The sequence below is a fragment of the Xenopus tropicalis genome, chromosome 8 (assembly GCF_000004195.4).
Source record: "Xenopus tropicalis strain Nigerian chromosome 8, UCB_Xtro_10.0, whole genome shotgun sequence".
Taxonomy (NCBI): Eukaryota; Metazoa; Chordata; class Amphibia; order Anura; family Pipidae; genus Xenopus; species Xenopus tropicalis.
This window is the reverse complement of record NC_030684.2, coordinates 25,403,539-25,420,803: the sequence shown is the minus strand read 5'-3', so window position 1 is coordinate 25,420,803 and position 17,265 is coordinate 25,403,539. Positions and strand designations below refer to the sequence as shown.

Genomic DNA, 17,265 nt, shown 5'->3' with positions numbered 1-17,265 from the left:
ACAGACAGCATAGGGCAGGCACAGTATGGCACATAGAGGGAGCATAGGGCAGGCAGAGTATGGCACACACAGGCAGGGTAGGGCAGGCAGAGTATGGCACACACAAACAGGGTAGGGCAGGCAGAGTATGACACACACAGGCAGCATAGGGCAGGCAGAGTATGGCAGACACGGGGGTGGGGGGGGGTTGCGTGCGCCAGTTGGACAGCACTGCTCTAGGCTGTTCCAGGCTAGGATTCCCTATAGTGCTCTAGGCTATTCCAGGGTACAATAGACTACAACGCTCTAGTCTATTTAAAACTGATTCCCAACAGTGCTCTAAGCTATTTTAGGCTAGCATTCCCTACAATGCTGTAGAGTTTATTAAGTCATAATAAGCCACTCCCTTATCAATATGCCTCTTCCTCTCCCTGTAGATAGGTCAGCATCCCCCAGCATATAATTATAAATCCTAGGGACCCCCTAACAACTTACAACAACAAACTCCCAGAACAAAGCCCAGGTTCACCACCCACAGGCAGCATAGGGCACAGTTTGGCATACACAGGCAGCATAGGACAGGTGGAGTATGGCACACACAGGCAGCATAGGACAGCTGGAGTATGGCACACACAGGCAGCATAGGGTAGGCAGAGTATGGCACACACAGGCAGCATAGGGCAGGCAGAGTATGGCACACACAGAGGCAGCATAGGGCAGGCAGAGTATGACACACACAGGCAGCATAGGGCAGGCAGAGTATAGCACACACAGGCAGCATAGGACAGGTGGAGTATGGCACACACAGGCACTATAGGGCAGGCAGAGTATGGCACACACAGGCTGCATAGGATAGGTAGAGTATGGCACACACAGGCAGCATAGGGTAGGCAGAGTATGACCTATAGACTAACAGCAGTTATTCTCAGTACTAATACCTTTTAAAGGTACACATGGGGGCGCCAGTTGGATAGCACTGCTCTAGGCTATTCTAGGCTAGGATTCCCTGTTCCAGGCTAGGATTCCCTGTTCCAGGCTAGGATTCCCTACAGTGCTGTAGACTATTCCAGGCTTCAATAGACTACAGCGCTCTAGTCTGTTTAAAACTATGATTCCCTACAGTGCTCTAGGCTATTTTAGGCTAGTATTCCCTACAATGCTCTAGATTATTTCAGGCTAGTATTCCCTACAGTGCTCTAGGCTATTTCTGGGCTGTTCCATGCTGAGATTCCTTGCACTGCTCTAGGCTAGTACTTTACATTGGTACTTGTGGTTTCCCCAGGCTATAATTCCCTACAATGCTCTTGTGCTCTTGGCTTTCCCAAGCTTGCATTCTCAACACTGCTTTTGGATGTCTCGTGGTAGTATTCTTTATAAGACTCTTGGTTACCCCAGACTAGGATTCCCTCTAATACTTTTGGCTTTTCCAGGCTAGGATTCCCTATAAGGTTCTTGGCTGTCCCATGCTAGGATTTCCTCTAATGCTTTTGGTTATCCAAGGCTAGGATTTCCTACAATGCTCTTAGCCATCTCAAGCTTAGATTCCCTCTAATGCTTTTGGCTTTTCTAGGCTAGTTCCCTCTAATGCTTTTGGTTATCCCAGGCTAGGATTCCTTGTAACGCTCTTGGCTATCGTAGGCTAGCATTCCCTATAATGCTCTTGGCTATCCCAGACTAGAATTCCCTATAATGCTCTTGGCTATCCCAGAGTAGAATTCCCTAAAATGCTCTTGGCTATCCCAGACTAGGATTCCCTGTAATGCTCTTGGCTATCCCAGACTAGGATTCCCTATAATGCTCTTGGCTATCCAAGACTAGGATTCCCTATAATGCTCTTGGCTATCCCAGACTAGGATTCCCTATAATGCTCTTGGCTATCCAAGACTAGGATTCCCTATAATGCTCTTGGCTATCCCAGACTAGGATTCCCTATAATACTTTTGGCTATTCCCTGATAGGCTCTTGGCTACCACAGGCTAGGGTTCCCTATAAGACTATCCCAGACTAGGACTCCCTGTAAGGCTCTTGGATATTACAGGCTAGGGTTCCCTATAAGGTTATCCCAGACTAAGACTCCCTGTAAGGCTCTTGGCTATCACAGGCTAGGGTTCCCTATAAGGCTATCCCAGGCTAGGACTCCCTGTAAGGCTCTTGGCTATCACAGGCTAGGGTTCCCTATAAGGCTATCCCAGACTAGGACTCCCTCTAATGCTTTTGGCTACCCCAGGCTAAAATCTAAAACCTTTCTGTTCACAGCTAGTTTAAATTTGCAACTCACAGCACTATCTTCCCCACAAAATAGCTACTTCCAAGCAGTAAAATTGTAAACCTTCCTGCTCCCAGTTGAGTCTACCTCTGTCTGAGGACATTAGGTGCTCTTGTGTCAGATGTTCAGAAAAGCTAGAGGCCAAGAAAAACACTTTACTGCAGGGGCTGCTAATTACACAGTGTGGGCAAGTGGCTGGTGAAAGGCTGATGCCTCAGAGAGCCTAAAAAGTAGAAAGAGTAGTGAATCTAATCCTGCTTAGGGCACATTTACCCTTTAACTATAAGACATTTAAATAGGACTGGGCATATTTCTTCGCAGATGTGCAGCGGATGTATGCAGGCGTTAAACACAGACAGATGTTTTCAGTCCCCAGCACATATATCCGTTTAACCCTTTCTAGCCTGCATGGAAGCAAAATGAAACTCTTGTAGCTGAAAGTGTTGTTAACCCATTGCCCTGGAGCCACAGATGTCATATCTATTTAATTCTAAGCAAACTTGCAACAAATATTCAGTGCTTTTAAAAGTATTTGTAAATCTAATTGCACCTGCCCTTTTGGGTTTACAGGGCAACACAATGATCTGAATGACAGATTATTTGCACCTCTATTACTGCTAACCTATGTGTCTGTCTCTGCTTTCCTGCCCTCTGGAGTACTAACCTGCATTATTGAATTTCAGGTCCCCAGCACAGGCCTCAGCCGCTTGTTAAAAGCCTTTCCTTGGAGCCAGCTCACGTTTCTGCGCACCCGGAAAAGCCCCAGCGGCAGCGCTCGGATTCTGCAACCTCTTCTGACTACAACGGGGTACACCCAGACCCCTCTACACCTAAACCACTGGCTCCAAGGCGCTCTCTGACTCCTAAACCTGAAGGTAATAGTTTCCCTGTGTTTTATGAACACTGATCTGACACTGGGCCATAATCAATTGTGGGCACAAACAAATTTGGAGCCTGTGCCTGAAATGATTGTGTTTTCAATGCAGGTTCTATGTTTGCAATGCATTACTCACAAACTGTCACTGATACAACAACTGACTCAACCCTGTCTATGCCAGTAAGCCTACAGCAGAGACATACACTATATGGTCAAACGTATCCAGACACTCCATCTAAAATGCATAATGCTGGTTGTGTAGGAGGAGGTATGGTGCTGTTTTTATGGTTTGGGCCAGGGTCCCTGGCTCCATTGAAAGCAAATGATAATAGTACAGGTTATAGTGACATTCGTGACAATGTGCTTCCTACTTTGAGGCAACAGTTTGTGGAGTGTTCTTTCCTATTTCACCACAATAACATCCCCATGCATGTAAAGAGATCTGTACAGAATGGGTTTGTGGAGATGGGAGTAGAAGAACATGACTGGCTTGTACAAAGCCCTGACCTCAACCCAAAATTAGAAGCCTGAGAGCCAGTCCTGATCCCCAAAATCAGTGCCCAAGTTCACTAATGCTCTTGTGGCTGAATGAAAGCAGCAATGTTCCACCATCTAGTGGGGCCTTCCCTGAAGAGTAGAGACTTCATATTAATACCCTTGGACTGAGAATTATTTGTTGGACCTTCAGGTACCAGTATACTTTTAGCCATTTGAAGGAATGCTGCTATCAGTGAAAGCTGACTTACAGACCCTACCTTTAGGGCTCTGGTACACGGGGAGATTAGTCGCCCGCGGCAAAACTCCCTGCTCGCGGGCGACTAATCTCCCCGAGTTGCCTTCCCTCTGCCATCCCACCGGCGAACATGTAAGTCGCCGGCGGGATGGCAGACGCGGCGGCGCGATTTCGCGCAAATCGCCGAAAAAGACTCGCGAGGCTTTTTCGGCGATTTCCCGAAATCGCCTCGCCGCGTCTGCCATCCCGCCGGCGACTTACATGTTCGCCGGTGGGATGGCAGAGGGAAGGCAACTCGGGGAGATTAGTTGCCCGCGAGCAGGGAGTTTTGCCGCGGGCGACTAATCTCCCCGTGTACCAGAGCCCTTAGAACTGGTCAGGTTCAAGTACCATGAGATTTGTAATAGACATGCATACATACGTACACTCAGATGCTAAACTGAGCATTTATTTTTTTTAAATGCATTAAGTTGGTTAAAATAATTGGTCCCCTGCTTCAAGTTAAACACTCACAGGTAGATAGTGTAAGGATAACATCATTAAATTCATTAAGCCTTCTACACTACAGCAGTAATTTGTGTGTTTAACATTCTTTTGTCTTTATTGCCCCCTCAGAGCACAAAGTAAACAGGTCTGGTGTGTTTTCTTAACCCTCTTTGTAAAATTGGAGATTTTTCAGAGTAATGAATTTGGACTTCCCCTTCCCTTCCCAGCTTATTCCAGCTCCTCTATTTCATCCGCGCCCTTTAGCAAATTTTCACAGCACCGTGAAGCCATAAAGAACAATCTCCAGAAACAACTTAGCCACGGTGGTTCAAATGGTAATAAAGATCAGGATGGAGAGAACCAGTGTGACCTGGGAAGATCCGTTCTCTGAGCTCTGGCAGGCAATAAAATTCTGCTTATAAGGAATACCAGTTTCATGTACTGACATGATCAGTCAGCTGTGGTATAATCAGACAGTTTGGGGATAAATATGTATGACCAAATAGCACATTGCGTATCTAATGGATTAGATGTTTTCTGGGACATCAATTTGTGCTGTTACTCCGTGCCCCTGGGTGAAGCAATTTTCCTTGGAACTTATTGTGCTTATATGCTGTCACCATAAAGTGATTGACGGAAGGGATACATAGGAATCTGCCTTATAAGTAGCACATTTAATTGGTGTCTTTAACCACTTCTTTAATTTAATCTGATATCAGATTGGTCTGTTTTCCTCCCACAGTCCCTCCCAAGCCTGCGCACTTACAAAGCATAAGAAGGCCACGACCTCCTGGGCATATCCCACCACCTCCCTCCCGGCCATTGCCAGCGGACCCCCGGCTCGCAAGGATTTGTTTGTCACGTCCTGACAACAAAGATGGAACCCCTTCAGCAGTCACATCTCTGATTGAGAAATTTGAGAGGTAAGTAGGAAAAGGAGTAAGCTATTATATACTACTTACTCTGGTCTGGAAAGGGTTACCTGCTGCTGCAAGGCAGCTGCACAGCAAATTCTGTGATATTCCACAGGGCAGTGTTCAGGAAGGCGTTATAAATTAATGTTCTGCACAACTTTCTCTCCTTAGCCAGGTGGCTAATAAATCATCCACTCTCACCTCCTTTATTCCACAGGGAGCCAATCATCCTCCCCATAGAAAGAACAACTCTGGGTCATGGCACCGACATAAACCCTGACATGGACAGTTCTCCCTCTCCCTCCCTCCAGCATTCAGGGTACAGCATGGGGGAACTGGGGCACAAGCTCCTTGACTTGTTGGAACCTGAGGTATCCCAAGGCAGCCTGGAAAGGAGACGGCGGCTTGGTGTGGAGGGAGGAGATGCTGGTGAAATGGGTGAACAGGACTCTGGGGGGAAACTGGCAAACAGAGACAGTGGCATTGACAGCATTAGCTCTCCCTCCACCAGCGAGGAGATGTGCTTCCTTGGTGAGGTGGATGAGGGTGGCCGGGAGGAGAGCGAAACCTGTTATAGTGTGGCCCAACGCTGCTCAGCGCGTGACTCCGAAGGCGACAGTGACATGGAGGACGGAAGTGGTGACGAGGGTGAATTGCCACCTGAAAGACTGGATCCATGTGAGGTAAAGCCAGGCCACTGCATCAACCTTTTTCTAGGCGAGTGGATAATGATTGCAGAATGATAAAGGCTCACATTAAGAGGAATGTCGTCTTTATCTTAAAGAGATACTGACACCTGAAATTACATTTTTTAAAGTTAGCATTACACTACACTTTACATGAGCTCTAGAATTTTGCCATAAAATTATTTGTCCAATTCTTTAACGTAACCTAACTGATCCCCATTGCTTCTCTTTGAGGTGGCATCCATATTTGTGCAGCAGTAATCTGACAGGCGATCGATTGATCGAGCCTTGCCTGACTCCTTCCTATACAGAAGCAAGGCTAGACTTGATCAATCGATCGCCGCATAGAGGATGCTTCCCCCAATACTTCCCCTGCATCGCCATATCGCCTTTCTTCAAATGACCGGAAGCCAAGTTTTAACAGGTATTTTGTACTAAAGCATTCAAAATAATAAATGGTTTGCAGGATAGGGCAGTTATTGGGGCAGGGTAGAATAGATTTTTACTTAAAATTTTTTAGTGTTACTTTTCCTTTAAGTAACAATTACTTACAAAAGCAGCCCTATCAGAAAAAAATGATCAACATGATCTATAGGTAACTTTTAATGTACATTAATATTTTGAAAAGTAGTTTTTTTGTGTCACTTTAAGCTATAAGTTGTCTATATTTAAGCTGGTGTGTGCATTCTGCCATGACGCCTCTTCACACACTGGTTTCCCTCATGCTGTAACTGCATATCCCTGCGCCTCTTCACACACTGGTTTCCCTCATGCTGTAACTGCATATCCCTGCGCCTCTTCACACACTGGTTTCCCTCATGCTGTAACTGCATATCCATGCGCCTCTTCATAGACTGGTTTCCCTCATGCTGTAACTGCTTATCCCTGCGCCTCTTCACACACTGGTTTCCCTCATGCTGTAACTGCATATCCATGTGCCTCTTCATAGACTGGTTTCCCTCATGCTGTAACTGCTTATCCCTGCGCCTCTTCACACACTGGTTTCCCTCATGCTGTAACTGCATATCCATGCGCCTCTTCATACACTGGTTTCCCTCGTGCTGTAACTGCATATCCCTGCGCCTCTTCACACACTGGTTTCCCTTGTGCTGTAACTGCATATCCCTGTGCCTCTTCACACACTGGTTTCCCTCATGCTGTAACTGCATATCCATGCGCCTCTTCATACACTGGTTTCCCTCATGCTGTAACTGCATATCCCTGCGCCTCTTCATACACTGGTTTCCCTCATGCTGTAACTGCATATCCCTGCGCCTCTTCAAACACTGGTTTCCCTCATGCTGTAACTGCATATCCCTGCGCCTCTTCATACACTGGTTTCCCTCATGCTGTAACTGCATATCCCTGCGCCTCTTCATAGACTGGTTTCCCTCATGCTGTAACTGCATATCCCTGCGCCTCTTCATACACTGGTTTCCCTCATGCTGTAACTGCATATCCCTGTGCCTCTTCATAGACTGGTTTCCCTCATGCTGTAACTGCTTATCCCTGCGCCTCTTCACACACACTGGTTTCCCTCATGCTGTAACTGCATATCCCTGCGCCTCTTCATAGTCTGGTTTCCCTCATGCTGTAACTGCATATCCCTGTGCCTCTTCATAGACTGGTTTCCCTCATGCTGTAACTGCTTATCCCTGCGCCTCTTCAAACACTGGTTTCCCTCATGCTGTAACTGCATATCCCTGCGCCTCTTCATACACTGGTTTCCCTCATGCTGTAACTGCATATCCCTGTGCCTCTTCATAGACTGGTTTCCCTCATGCTGTAACTGCTTATCCCTGCGCCTCTTCACACACACTGGTTTCCCTCATGCTGTAACTGCATATCCCTGCGCCTCTTCATAGTCTGGTTTCCCTCATGCTGTAACTGCATATCCCTGTGCCTCTTCATAGACTGGTTTCCCTCATGCTGTAACTGCTTATCCCTGCGCCTCTTCATACACTGGTTTCCCTCATGCTGTAACTGCTTATCCCTGCGCCTCTTCAAACACTGGTTTCCCTCATGCTGTAACTGCATATCCATGCGCCTCTTCACACACTGGTTTCCCTCATGCTGTAACTGCATATCCCTGCGCCTCTTCACACACTGGTTTCCCTCATGCTGTAACTGCATATCCATGCGCCTCTTCATACACTGGTTTCCCTCGTGCTGTAACTGCATATCCCTGCGCCTCTTCATACACTGGTTTCCCTCATGCTGTAACTGCTTATCCCTGCGCCTCTTCATACACTGGTTTCCCTCATGCTGTAACTGCTTATCCCTGCGCCTCTTTATACACTGGTTTCCCTCATGCTGTAACTGCTTATCCCTGCGCCTCTTCAAACACTGGTTTCCCTCATGCTGTAACTGCATATCCATGCGCCTCTTCACACACTGGTTTCCCTCATGCTGTAACTGCATATCCCTGCGCCTCTTCACACACTGGTTTCCCTCGTGCTGTAACTGCATATCCCTGCGCCTCTTCATACACTGGTTTCCCTCATGCTGTAACTGCATATCCCTGCGCCTCTTCATACACTGGTTTCCCTCATGCTGTAACTGCTTATCCCTGCGCCTCTTCATACACTGGTTTCCCTCGTGCTGTAACTGCATATCCCTGCGCCTCTTCATACACTGGTTTCCCTCATGCTGTAACTGCATATCCCTGCGCCTCTTCAAACACTGGTTTCCCTCATGCTGTAACTGCATATCCATGCGCCTCTTCATAGACTGGTTTCCCTCATGCTGTAACTGCATATCCCTGCGCCTCTTCACACACTGGTTTCCCTCATGCTGTAACTGCATATCCCTGCGCCTCTTCATACACTGGTTTCCCTCATGCTGTAACTGCTTATCCCTGCGCCTCTTCACACACTGGTTTCCCTCGTGCTGTAACTGCATATCCCTGCGCCTCTTCATACACTGGTTTCCCTCATGCTGTAACTGCATATCCCTGCGCCTCTTCATACACTGGTTTCCCTCATGCTGTAACTGCTTATCCCTGCGCCTCTTCACACACTGGTTTCCCTCGTGCTGTAACTGCATATCCCTGCGCCTCTTCATACACTGGTTTCCCTCATGCTGTAACTGCATATTCCTGCGCCTCTTCAAACACTGGTTTCCCTCATGCTGTAACTGCATATCCCTGCGCCTCTTCACACACTGGTTTCCCTCATGCTGTAACTGCATATCCCTGCGCCTCTTCACACACTGGTTTCCCTCATGCTGTAACTGCATATCCCTGCGCCTCTTCACACACTGGTTTCCCTCGTGCTGTAACTGCATATCCCTGCGCCTCTTCATACACTGGTTTCCCTCATGCTGTAACTGCATATCCCTGCGCCTCTTCACACACTGGTTTCCCTCATGCTGTAACTGCATATCCCTGCGCCTCTTCATACACTGGTTTCCCTCATGCTGTAACTGCTTATCCCTGTGCCTCTTCATACACTGGTTTCCCTCGTGCTGTAACTGCATATCCCTGCGCCTCTTCATATACTGGTTTCCCTCATGCTGTAACTGCATATCCCTGCGCCTCTTCAAACACTGGTTTCCCTCATGCTGTAACTGCATATCCATGCGCCTCTTCATAGACTGGTTTCCCTCATGCTGTAACTGCATATCCCTGCGCCTCTTCATACACTGGTTTCCCTCATGCTGTAACTGCATATCCCTGCGCCTCTTCATACACTGGTTTCCCTCATGCTGTAACTGCTTATCCCTGCGCCTCTTCACACACTGGTTTCCCTCGTGCTGTAACTGCATATCCCTGCGCCTCTTCATACACTGGTTTCCCTCATGCTGTAACTGCATATCCCTGCGCCTCTTCAAACACTGGTTTCCCTCATGCTGTAACTGCATATCCCTGCGCCTCTTCACACACTGGTTTCCCTCATGCTGTAACTGCATATCCCTGCGCCTCTTCACACACTGGTTTCCCTCGTGCTGTAACTGCATATCCCTGCGCCTCTTCATACACTGGTTTCCCTCATGCTGTAACTGCATATCCCTGCGCCTCTTCACACACTGGTTTCCCTCATGCTGTAACTGCATATCCCTGCGCCTCTTCACACACTGGTTTCCCTCATGCTGTAACTGCATATCCCTGCGCCTCTTCACACACTGGTTTCCCTCATGCTGTAACTGCATATCCCTGCGCCTCTTCATACACTGGTTTCCCTCATGCTGTAACTGCATATCCCTGCGCCTCTTCAAACACTGGTTTCCCTCATGCTGTAACTGCATATCCCTGCGCCTCTTCAAACACTGGTTTCCCTCATGCTGTAACTGCATATCCCTGCGCCTCTTCAAACACTGGTTTCCCTCATGCTGTAACTGCATATCCCTGCGCCTCTTCATACACTGGTTTCCCTCATGCTGTAACTGCATATCCCTGTGCCTCTTCATACACTGGTTTCCCTCATGCTGTAACTGCATATCCCTGCGCCTCTTCATAGACTGGTTTCCCTCATGCTGTAACTGCATATCCCTGCGCCTCTTCACACACTGGTTTCCCTCATGCTGTAACATATCCATGCACCTCTTCATACACTGGTTTCCCTCATGCTGTAACATATCCATGCACCTCTTCATACACTGGTTTCCCTCATGCTGTAACATATCCCTGCGCCTCTTCATACACTGGTTTCCCTCATGCTGTAACTGCATATCCCTGCGCCTCTTCATACACTGGTTTCCCTCATGCTGTAACTGCATATCCCTGCGCCTCTTCACACACTGGTTTCCCTCATGCTGTAACTGCATATCCCTGCGCCTCTTCAAACACTGGTTTCCCTCATGCTGTAACATATCCCTGCGCCTCTTCACACACTGGTTTCCCTCATGCTGTAACATATCCATGCACCTCTTCACACACTGGTTTCCCTCATGCTGTAACATATCCATGCACCTCTTCATACACTGGTTTCCCTCATGCTGTAACATATCCCTGCGCCTCTTCATACACTGGTTTCCCTCATGCTGTAACTGCATATCCCTGCGCCTCTTCACACACTGGTTTCCCTCATGCTGTAACTGCATATCCCTGCGCCTCTTCACACACTGGTTTCCCTCATGCTGTAACTGCATATCCCTGCGCCTCTTCATACACTGGTTTCCCTCATGCTGTAACTGCATATCCCTGCGCCTCTTCACACACTGGTTTCCCTCATGCTGTAACTGCATATCCCTGCGCCTCTTCACACACTGGTTTCCCTCATGCTGTAACATATCCATGCACCTCTTCATACACTGGTTTCCCTCATGCTGTAATCATATCCCTGCGCCTCTTCATACACTGGTTTCCCTCATGCTGTAACTGCATATCCCTGCGCCTCTTCACACACTGGTTTCCCTCATGCTGTAACTGCATATCCCTGCGCCTCTTCACACACTGGTTTCCCTCATGCTGTAACTGCATATCCCTGCGCCTCTTCACACACTGGTTTCCCTCATGCTGTAACTGCATATCCCTGCGCCTCTTCACACACTGGTTTCCCTCATGCTGTAACTGCATATCCCTGCGCCTCTTCACACACTGGTTTCCCTCATGCTGTAACATATCCATGCACTTCTTCATACACTGGTTTCCCTCATGCTGTAACTGCGTATCCCTGCGCCTCTTCATAGACTGGTTTCCCTCATGCTGTAACATATCCTTGCTCTCTTCATACATTGGTTTCTTACAGTAACTTACAGGTTACAGGTTACCTTACAGTAACTTTCCAGTCATTAGGATGATTTTGCACTTCTGAAAATGATGAAGGAAACAGGTCTCATATCCACTTCCTCTTTTCCTGACAACTTCCTGATTTTCCTTTTCCTTCCATGTTCTGTTTCCTTTCTTCCCCTTCTATTTCCCTGCTTTACTTGCTTCAGTTTGGGGTTGCTGGGGTTTGGTTTGCCTTGTCTCCATGTTATTTCTGGATGATCTCTGCCACCCCCTCATTTTTTTCATTTTGTCGCTCTCTCCCCCACAGTTCACAGCTCGGCAGAAGGTGTACAAAATCGCTAATGAGCTGCTGCAGACAGAGAAAGCCTACGTGTCACGCTTACATCTGCTGGACCAGGTGATACACTGTGCCTGCTTTCTAATCTCTCATTCTCTGTCCTCCCCTTATTCTCTGTCTGTGTCTCTGTTTTGTGGATTTTAATTTATCTTTGCTTCGCTCTCCTATTACTTTTTGAAATTCATATTTATTTGTCCCTGTTTTATTCTATTCATTCTTGTATAGTTGACTTGCCTGGTTCCTATCTCCAACCTTTCTTACTTTGCTCCTTGCATTCTTTGTTTTTTTGCAGCTTGTTTCTCCTTCCCTTCTTTTCCTCCTCCATACACTAACATTTACCGGTTATGACAAGAATCAGCCCCTACGCTTGAATCCGCCTAACCATGTGACTGCATTTAGAGGCACTGTGTTGGCCCGAGGGCAAGCACACAGAGCTGATTTTGGTGCTGAAACACGTAGGCAAAGGAGCATGCACAATGGTGCCGGAATCCACTCAGTGTGCCCTGCAGTCAGGCCAAAGCAGTGGCTTTGGGTACAGTCACAGAGTAAGTCAGATTCAAGCATAAGGGCTGATTCTCAGCCTGAGAATAAATCAGGACCTATGCTTAAATCAGCCACGTGGCATAGGTCTCCATGCCTGCTTACCCCCCATGCCTGCTTACCCCCCATTTCTTTGCATCCCTTTTTTCCTACACATTAACATCTTTAGTTTAGTTTAGTTTACTTCCTTATTTCTATTTTCTCTCCCTGTTTACCAACTCAGTACTAGCTAAGCATTTGTCCCTCTTAGTGATGTTTTCCTATTAAAGGACATGTAAAGCCTACATTTTACTACAATGTATATATGTTGGGCACATCACCCCCACCCAAATGGCATCATGTGTACTGCATATATCCCCTCCGTTTGGCAGCACCATCACATTTTCCTATAACAAATAGCAGCTTTCACCATATTCCCTCTGACACATTTAAATCTGCAAACAGCATACTTGCACAAATGCAGGCTTACACAAGCAGAACTTGCTTTGATAAAAAGTTCTGCTTGGATTGAGCACTGTAACGGTTAAGCTGAGCTCAGGAGAGGAGTTTAGGAGAAAAAAATTGGAGCAGCCATCTAGAGCAGAGTTTCTATGGGAACCAGCAATACCATGTCTTCTTTGGCTGCTAGACTGGAGGATGTGTTTAGTAATCTGATCTGGGAAAAACTGGGCATGCCCAGGAGCCAATAGCCAAAGTAAATTCATGAGGGAGGGGGCCTAGTGGTTTAGAGGAGGAGATAAGTGATTAAGGGGATGCCGCAGCCTTACTATTAATCTTTGAAGAACCATAGTGCCAGGTATTTCAAGATTTTAAAGAGGGTGTTCAATTTTTTTGTTGTGGGGTTTACATGTTATTTAAAGGAGAAGAAAAGGCATTTTGGCATTTTAGATTATCCACGTTAGTGCCACCTAGAACACTATATTCTGCAAAAGACTTACCATACCTGAGTAAACAGCCCTAGAGGCTCCGTTTATTTAAGATAGCAGTCAGGGTCAGACTGGGGGGTGAAGGGCCACCGGGGCTCCTGCCCCAGGGGCCCTGCAGGTGCCCATGCACCCCCCCTAACCCGCAGGGCCCCCCACCCACGTCCTCCCCCGAGCGCCTTACTTTAACGCGTCAGGGGAGGAGCGGTCAGGCAAGGGGAGCGCCAGCAAGGGTCGGTCTGGCCTGCCGGGGCCCACCGGGATTTTTCCCGGTGTCCTGGCGGCCCAGTCCAACCCTGATAGCTCGGTCTCAGTAGCTTCCATGCAGCAGGTCTAGCTGCTGGTAGCTCAGATCACACATTCTTATGGGAGGGGCGGCAAGAAAAGAGAGGGGGCGGGAGAGAGGAGAGAGCTGCACAGACTCATGCCCCTGCCCTGAGGCTAATGCCACACCATGCGTATGGCGTATATTTTCGGCAAGCCAAAAACGCATGGTGTGGCATTAGCTTAAAGGAGCCATAAAGGAGAGGAAGTCTGATACCTGCTTCCCTGTCTTTTCCTCCCTTTCTGTCCTTCATACTTGCTGCTGTCCCTCTGTCCATTCTTATATACCTTCCTTACTCTGCCCTTCTCTCCCCATATCCTACATATTTGGTAGACCTTGTCTGTTTATCCATTGCTATATTCTTGCCTGCCTTGGTCTTTTTCTCCCTTCTGCCTTGCTCTCTGTTCCCTAAGCATTTACACTAACATTAGTCTGAACTGGGATTAAAAATGGAATTTTGCATTGCAGGTGCACAGAGGCACAAACAGCTACCCCCTAACCCAGGCCTAATAAATAATGACTGCCTATGGCATCTTACAGTAGATTGGATTGCTAGTCCGTTGCTGCATTTACCTCACTCTGTCCTTCGATCCATTCCTATAAATTAACCTGCTTTCTATCACACTCTTACCTTACACTCACTTCTTGGCATTTGCTCTACAGGTGTTCTGCGCTCGGCTCATGGATGAAGCACGCACAAGGGCCTCATTCCCTGTGGAGGTGGTGATGGGAATCTTTTCCAACATATGCTCCATTTACTGTTTTCATCAGCAATTTTTGCTGCCCGAGCTTGAAAAACGCATGCAAGAGTGGTATGTACCAGCTATAGGTTCCTGGTATTTGAAGAAGAAGGGGGAGATTTTTGTGACTTTGTGCTGCAAGCAGAGGGAGGTGGGGGTGGCCCTTGGTAGGCATTGCAATTAGCTTAATTGACTATAGGATGATGGAAAACTGTGTTCTATAAAGAAGGGGTTACATCAATGACATTAATAGAAGTGCTGCTAGAAACATAAGTGATCCCTATTTCTTTACTGCAGGGACAGCAACCCCCGCATCGGTGATATCCTGCAGAAATTAGCGCCCTTTCTTAAAATGTACGGAGAATATGTCAAAAACTTTGACCGGGCTATGGAACTGCTAAATGTCTGGACTGAGAGATCATCCCAGTTTAAGAGTGTAATCCAGGAGGTGCAGGTGAGAAGCAGCATCAATATTTCTACTTTGATTTGCTTTCAGTTTGTCAGAGTGGGGACACTGTTACTGGGGCAGAAATTACCACCAGTTTGAAAATGGAGGGAGGGATTTTAAGGAGACTCCCGGTTTACCCGGGACACTTTATTATTATTAACATTTATTTATAAAGCGCCAACATATTCCGCAGCACTGTAGAATTGACACCTTTGTGTTTGGGTGGATGGTGTGTGTTGCAACTTCCTCTTCCCCTCCAAATAGATTTTTTTGGAATTCATTAAACAAGCATCCCTAGTGGCAAAATTATGTATTGATTTACTTTACCAAGCAATGACTTTTGAGTAGCCTTAAAGGGGTTGTTCACCTTAAAATCAACTTTTAGTATGATATAGCAAGAGCTATTCTGAGACAGGTTGCAATTGATCTTAATTTTTCTTATTTGCAGTTTTGTAATTATTTAGCTTTTTGCTTAGCTGCTCTCCAGTTTGGAATTTGCAGCAACTGTCTGGTTGCTAGGGTTCAAATTACCATAGCAACCAGGCAGTGGTTTGAATGAGAAACTGGTAATGAATAGGAGTGGGCCTGAACAACTAAAAAGTTGCTGTTGAATCAGCCATTCTAAAACCACCCCTTTAATCTATTCAATAGAGTCAAACAGAATGCAAGCAATGTGAGCACAGATGAGAGGGTAAAAATGTGAGGATCTGTCTGGAAGCACAAAACCCAAGAACACAAGGATAAAAAGAGTGAAATTATAGCGGGGGCTGACTCTGCTGGGTCTTTCTGAAGTTTTGAGGTGCCATAAAAAGCTGTAACCTGTAATTAATTCCAACCCCCCCATGTGAACCCTTTTCCCAGGGTCAGAATTATTCCTGTAGGTGGATCTCAGGGGGGTTTGACTACAGCAAACATAGATCTTTTTGCCCTTTACTTTAAAGCCCAATCAGGCCTGGTTATGTTTGTAGCGATGCTGGGAAATGCTTGGACTTCAGGGAAAAGAACCCTACAAACAACCAATAAAAGAGGGGTGAGTGACAGTTTAAAGTGAGCCTGCAATGCGCGTCCCAAATAGGCTAAGGTGAACATAAACATTCCAGCATTAATTATATACAGTTTGTTGGTCACAGGGGGCTGCTCGTACATGTTTGCACAAATTGTACAGCAGTTTTATGACCCAGAATTACCAGATGCTCAAGATCATAGAGCTAGGAGGAATTTCTGGCTTAGTAGAAACTGTATTTTGCTTTACCGTACCCTGTTCTGACAGAGCCCAAAGGCTGATTTAAAGGGACCATGCCTATAATATGTGCTTATAACCAGATGGGTACCTGCCTGCATAGGAATGCCGCACAATAATGCTGCTTGTTATGGAGGCAGGAATGTCACTCACTCTTGAATCCAGAGCTATTAAACTCATGTGGGAAACCAGCTAAAGGAGACTGACAAGCTCAATAGCATGTAGTCCTGTACAGGTCCAGTTTTTGAAGACTATATCTGACCCACAACCCATATTTTTACCCAATACTCAACCCGCACTATGAAACTTGAAGTGTTGTTGCTGCAAACCAGAAATTATATCATCAGGGGCGGGCGCCCAGTTGGCTTGACCCGCCCCTTCCTGTGACCCACCAGCTCATCCTTGTACCTGCATTTACCCACATCTACAAGTCCTACCTGCAACCCACAGGTTAGATGCTTTTCTAGGGATAACCCTTCTGGCTTGCTAGGTTAGAGGAAGAAGAGAGACTGGGGAGAAGTGATTACAATACAGCAGACCCTGCCATCAGCCTCCCAGTGTCCCCTCAGTGTCTGCTGTATAGGTAGTTACGCCACAATAGGATATAATCTGCTTGTCTTCATCTTATTTGCCCTTGCTCCAGAAATATCCATTTCTGCTTTTAGGTCTCCTTTCAGCCACACGCCCTGTTACTATGGCAAAGCTTTTTGGAATGGGATTGTAAATTTAGAGGCATTAATATGACTTATAATAAAGCTGTTTCAACCAACTGATGAGTTATTATAGCCCAAAAGGAAGATGGTCTTGAGAGGCATCTTTGGGCAACTATGGGACATTTATGTTTCCCCACCAGCAATTTACCTTAATGCCGATGAACAGGAAACTTGGATGGTTTGTAGCCCACATTAGAGGAGATTAAGCACTTGTTGCCTGTCACCATCTAACCCAGTGATCCCCAACCAGCGGCTCTGGGGCAACATGTTGCTCACCAACCCCTTGGATGTTGCTCTCAGTGCCCCCAAACCAGGTAGTTATTTTTGAATTCCTGACTTGGTGGCAAGTTTTGGTTGAATAAAAACAAGATTTCCTACCAAATAAAG

The 17,265-nt window shown here is 46.8% G+C and overlaps 1 protein-coding gene across 3 annotated transcripts in view; it reads left to right on the top strand.

Annotated features, from left to right (window-relative positions):
* The window catches only part of fgd1 (FYVE, RhoGEF and PH domain containing 1), a 99,824-nt gene that overhangs the window by 63,464 nt on the left and 19,095 nt on the right, over positions 1-17,265 (top strand). For all 3 annotated transcript variants that reach the window (XM_004914189.4, XM_002939598.5, XM_012961798.3), the window contains exons 2-7: positions 2,929-3,120; positions 5,084-5,264; positions 5,473-5,938; positions 11,920-12,009; positions 14,401-14,549; positions 14,775-14,931. In XM_004914189.4, coding sequence (XP_004914246.1) covers positions 2,929-3,120; positions 5,084-5,264; positions 5,473-5,938; positions 11,920-12,009; positions 14,401-14,549; positions 14,775-14,931 — 1,235 coding nt within the window. The remainder of the gene's footprint in view (positions 1-2,928; positions 3,121-5,083; positions 5,265-5,472; positions 5,939-11,919; positions 12,010-14,400; positions 14,550-14,774; positions 14,932-17,265) is intronic.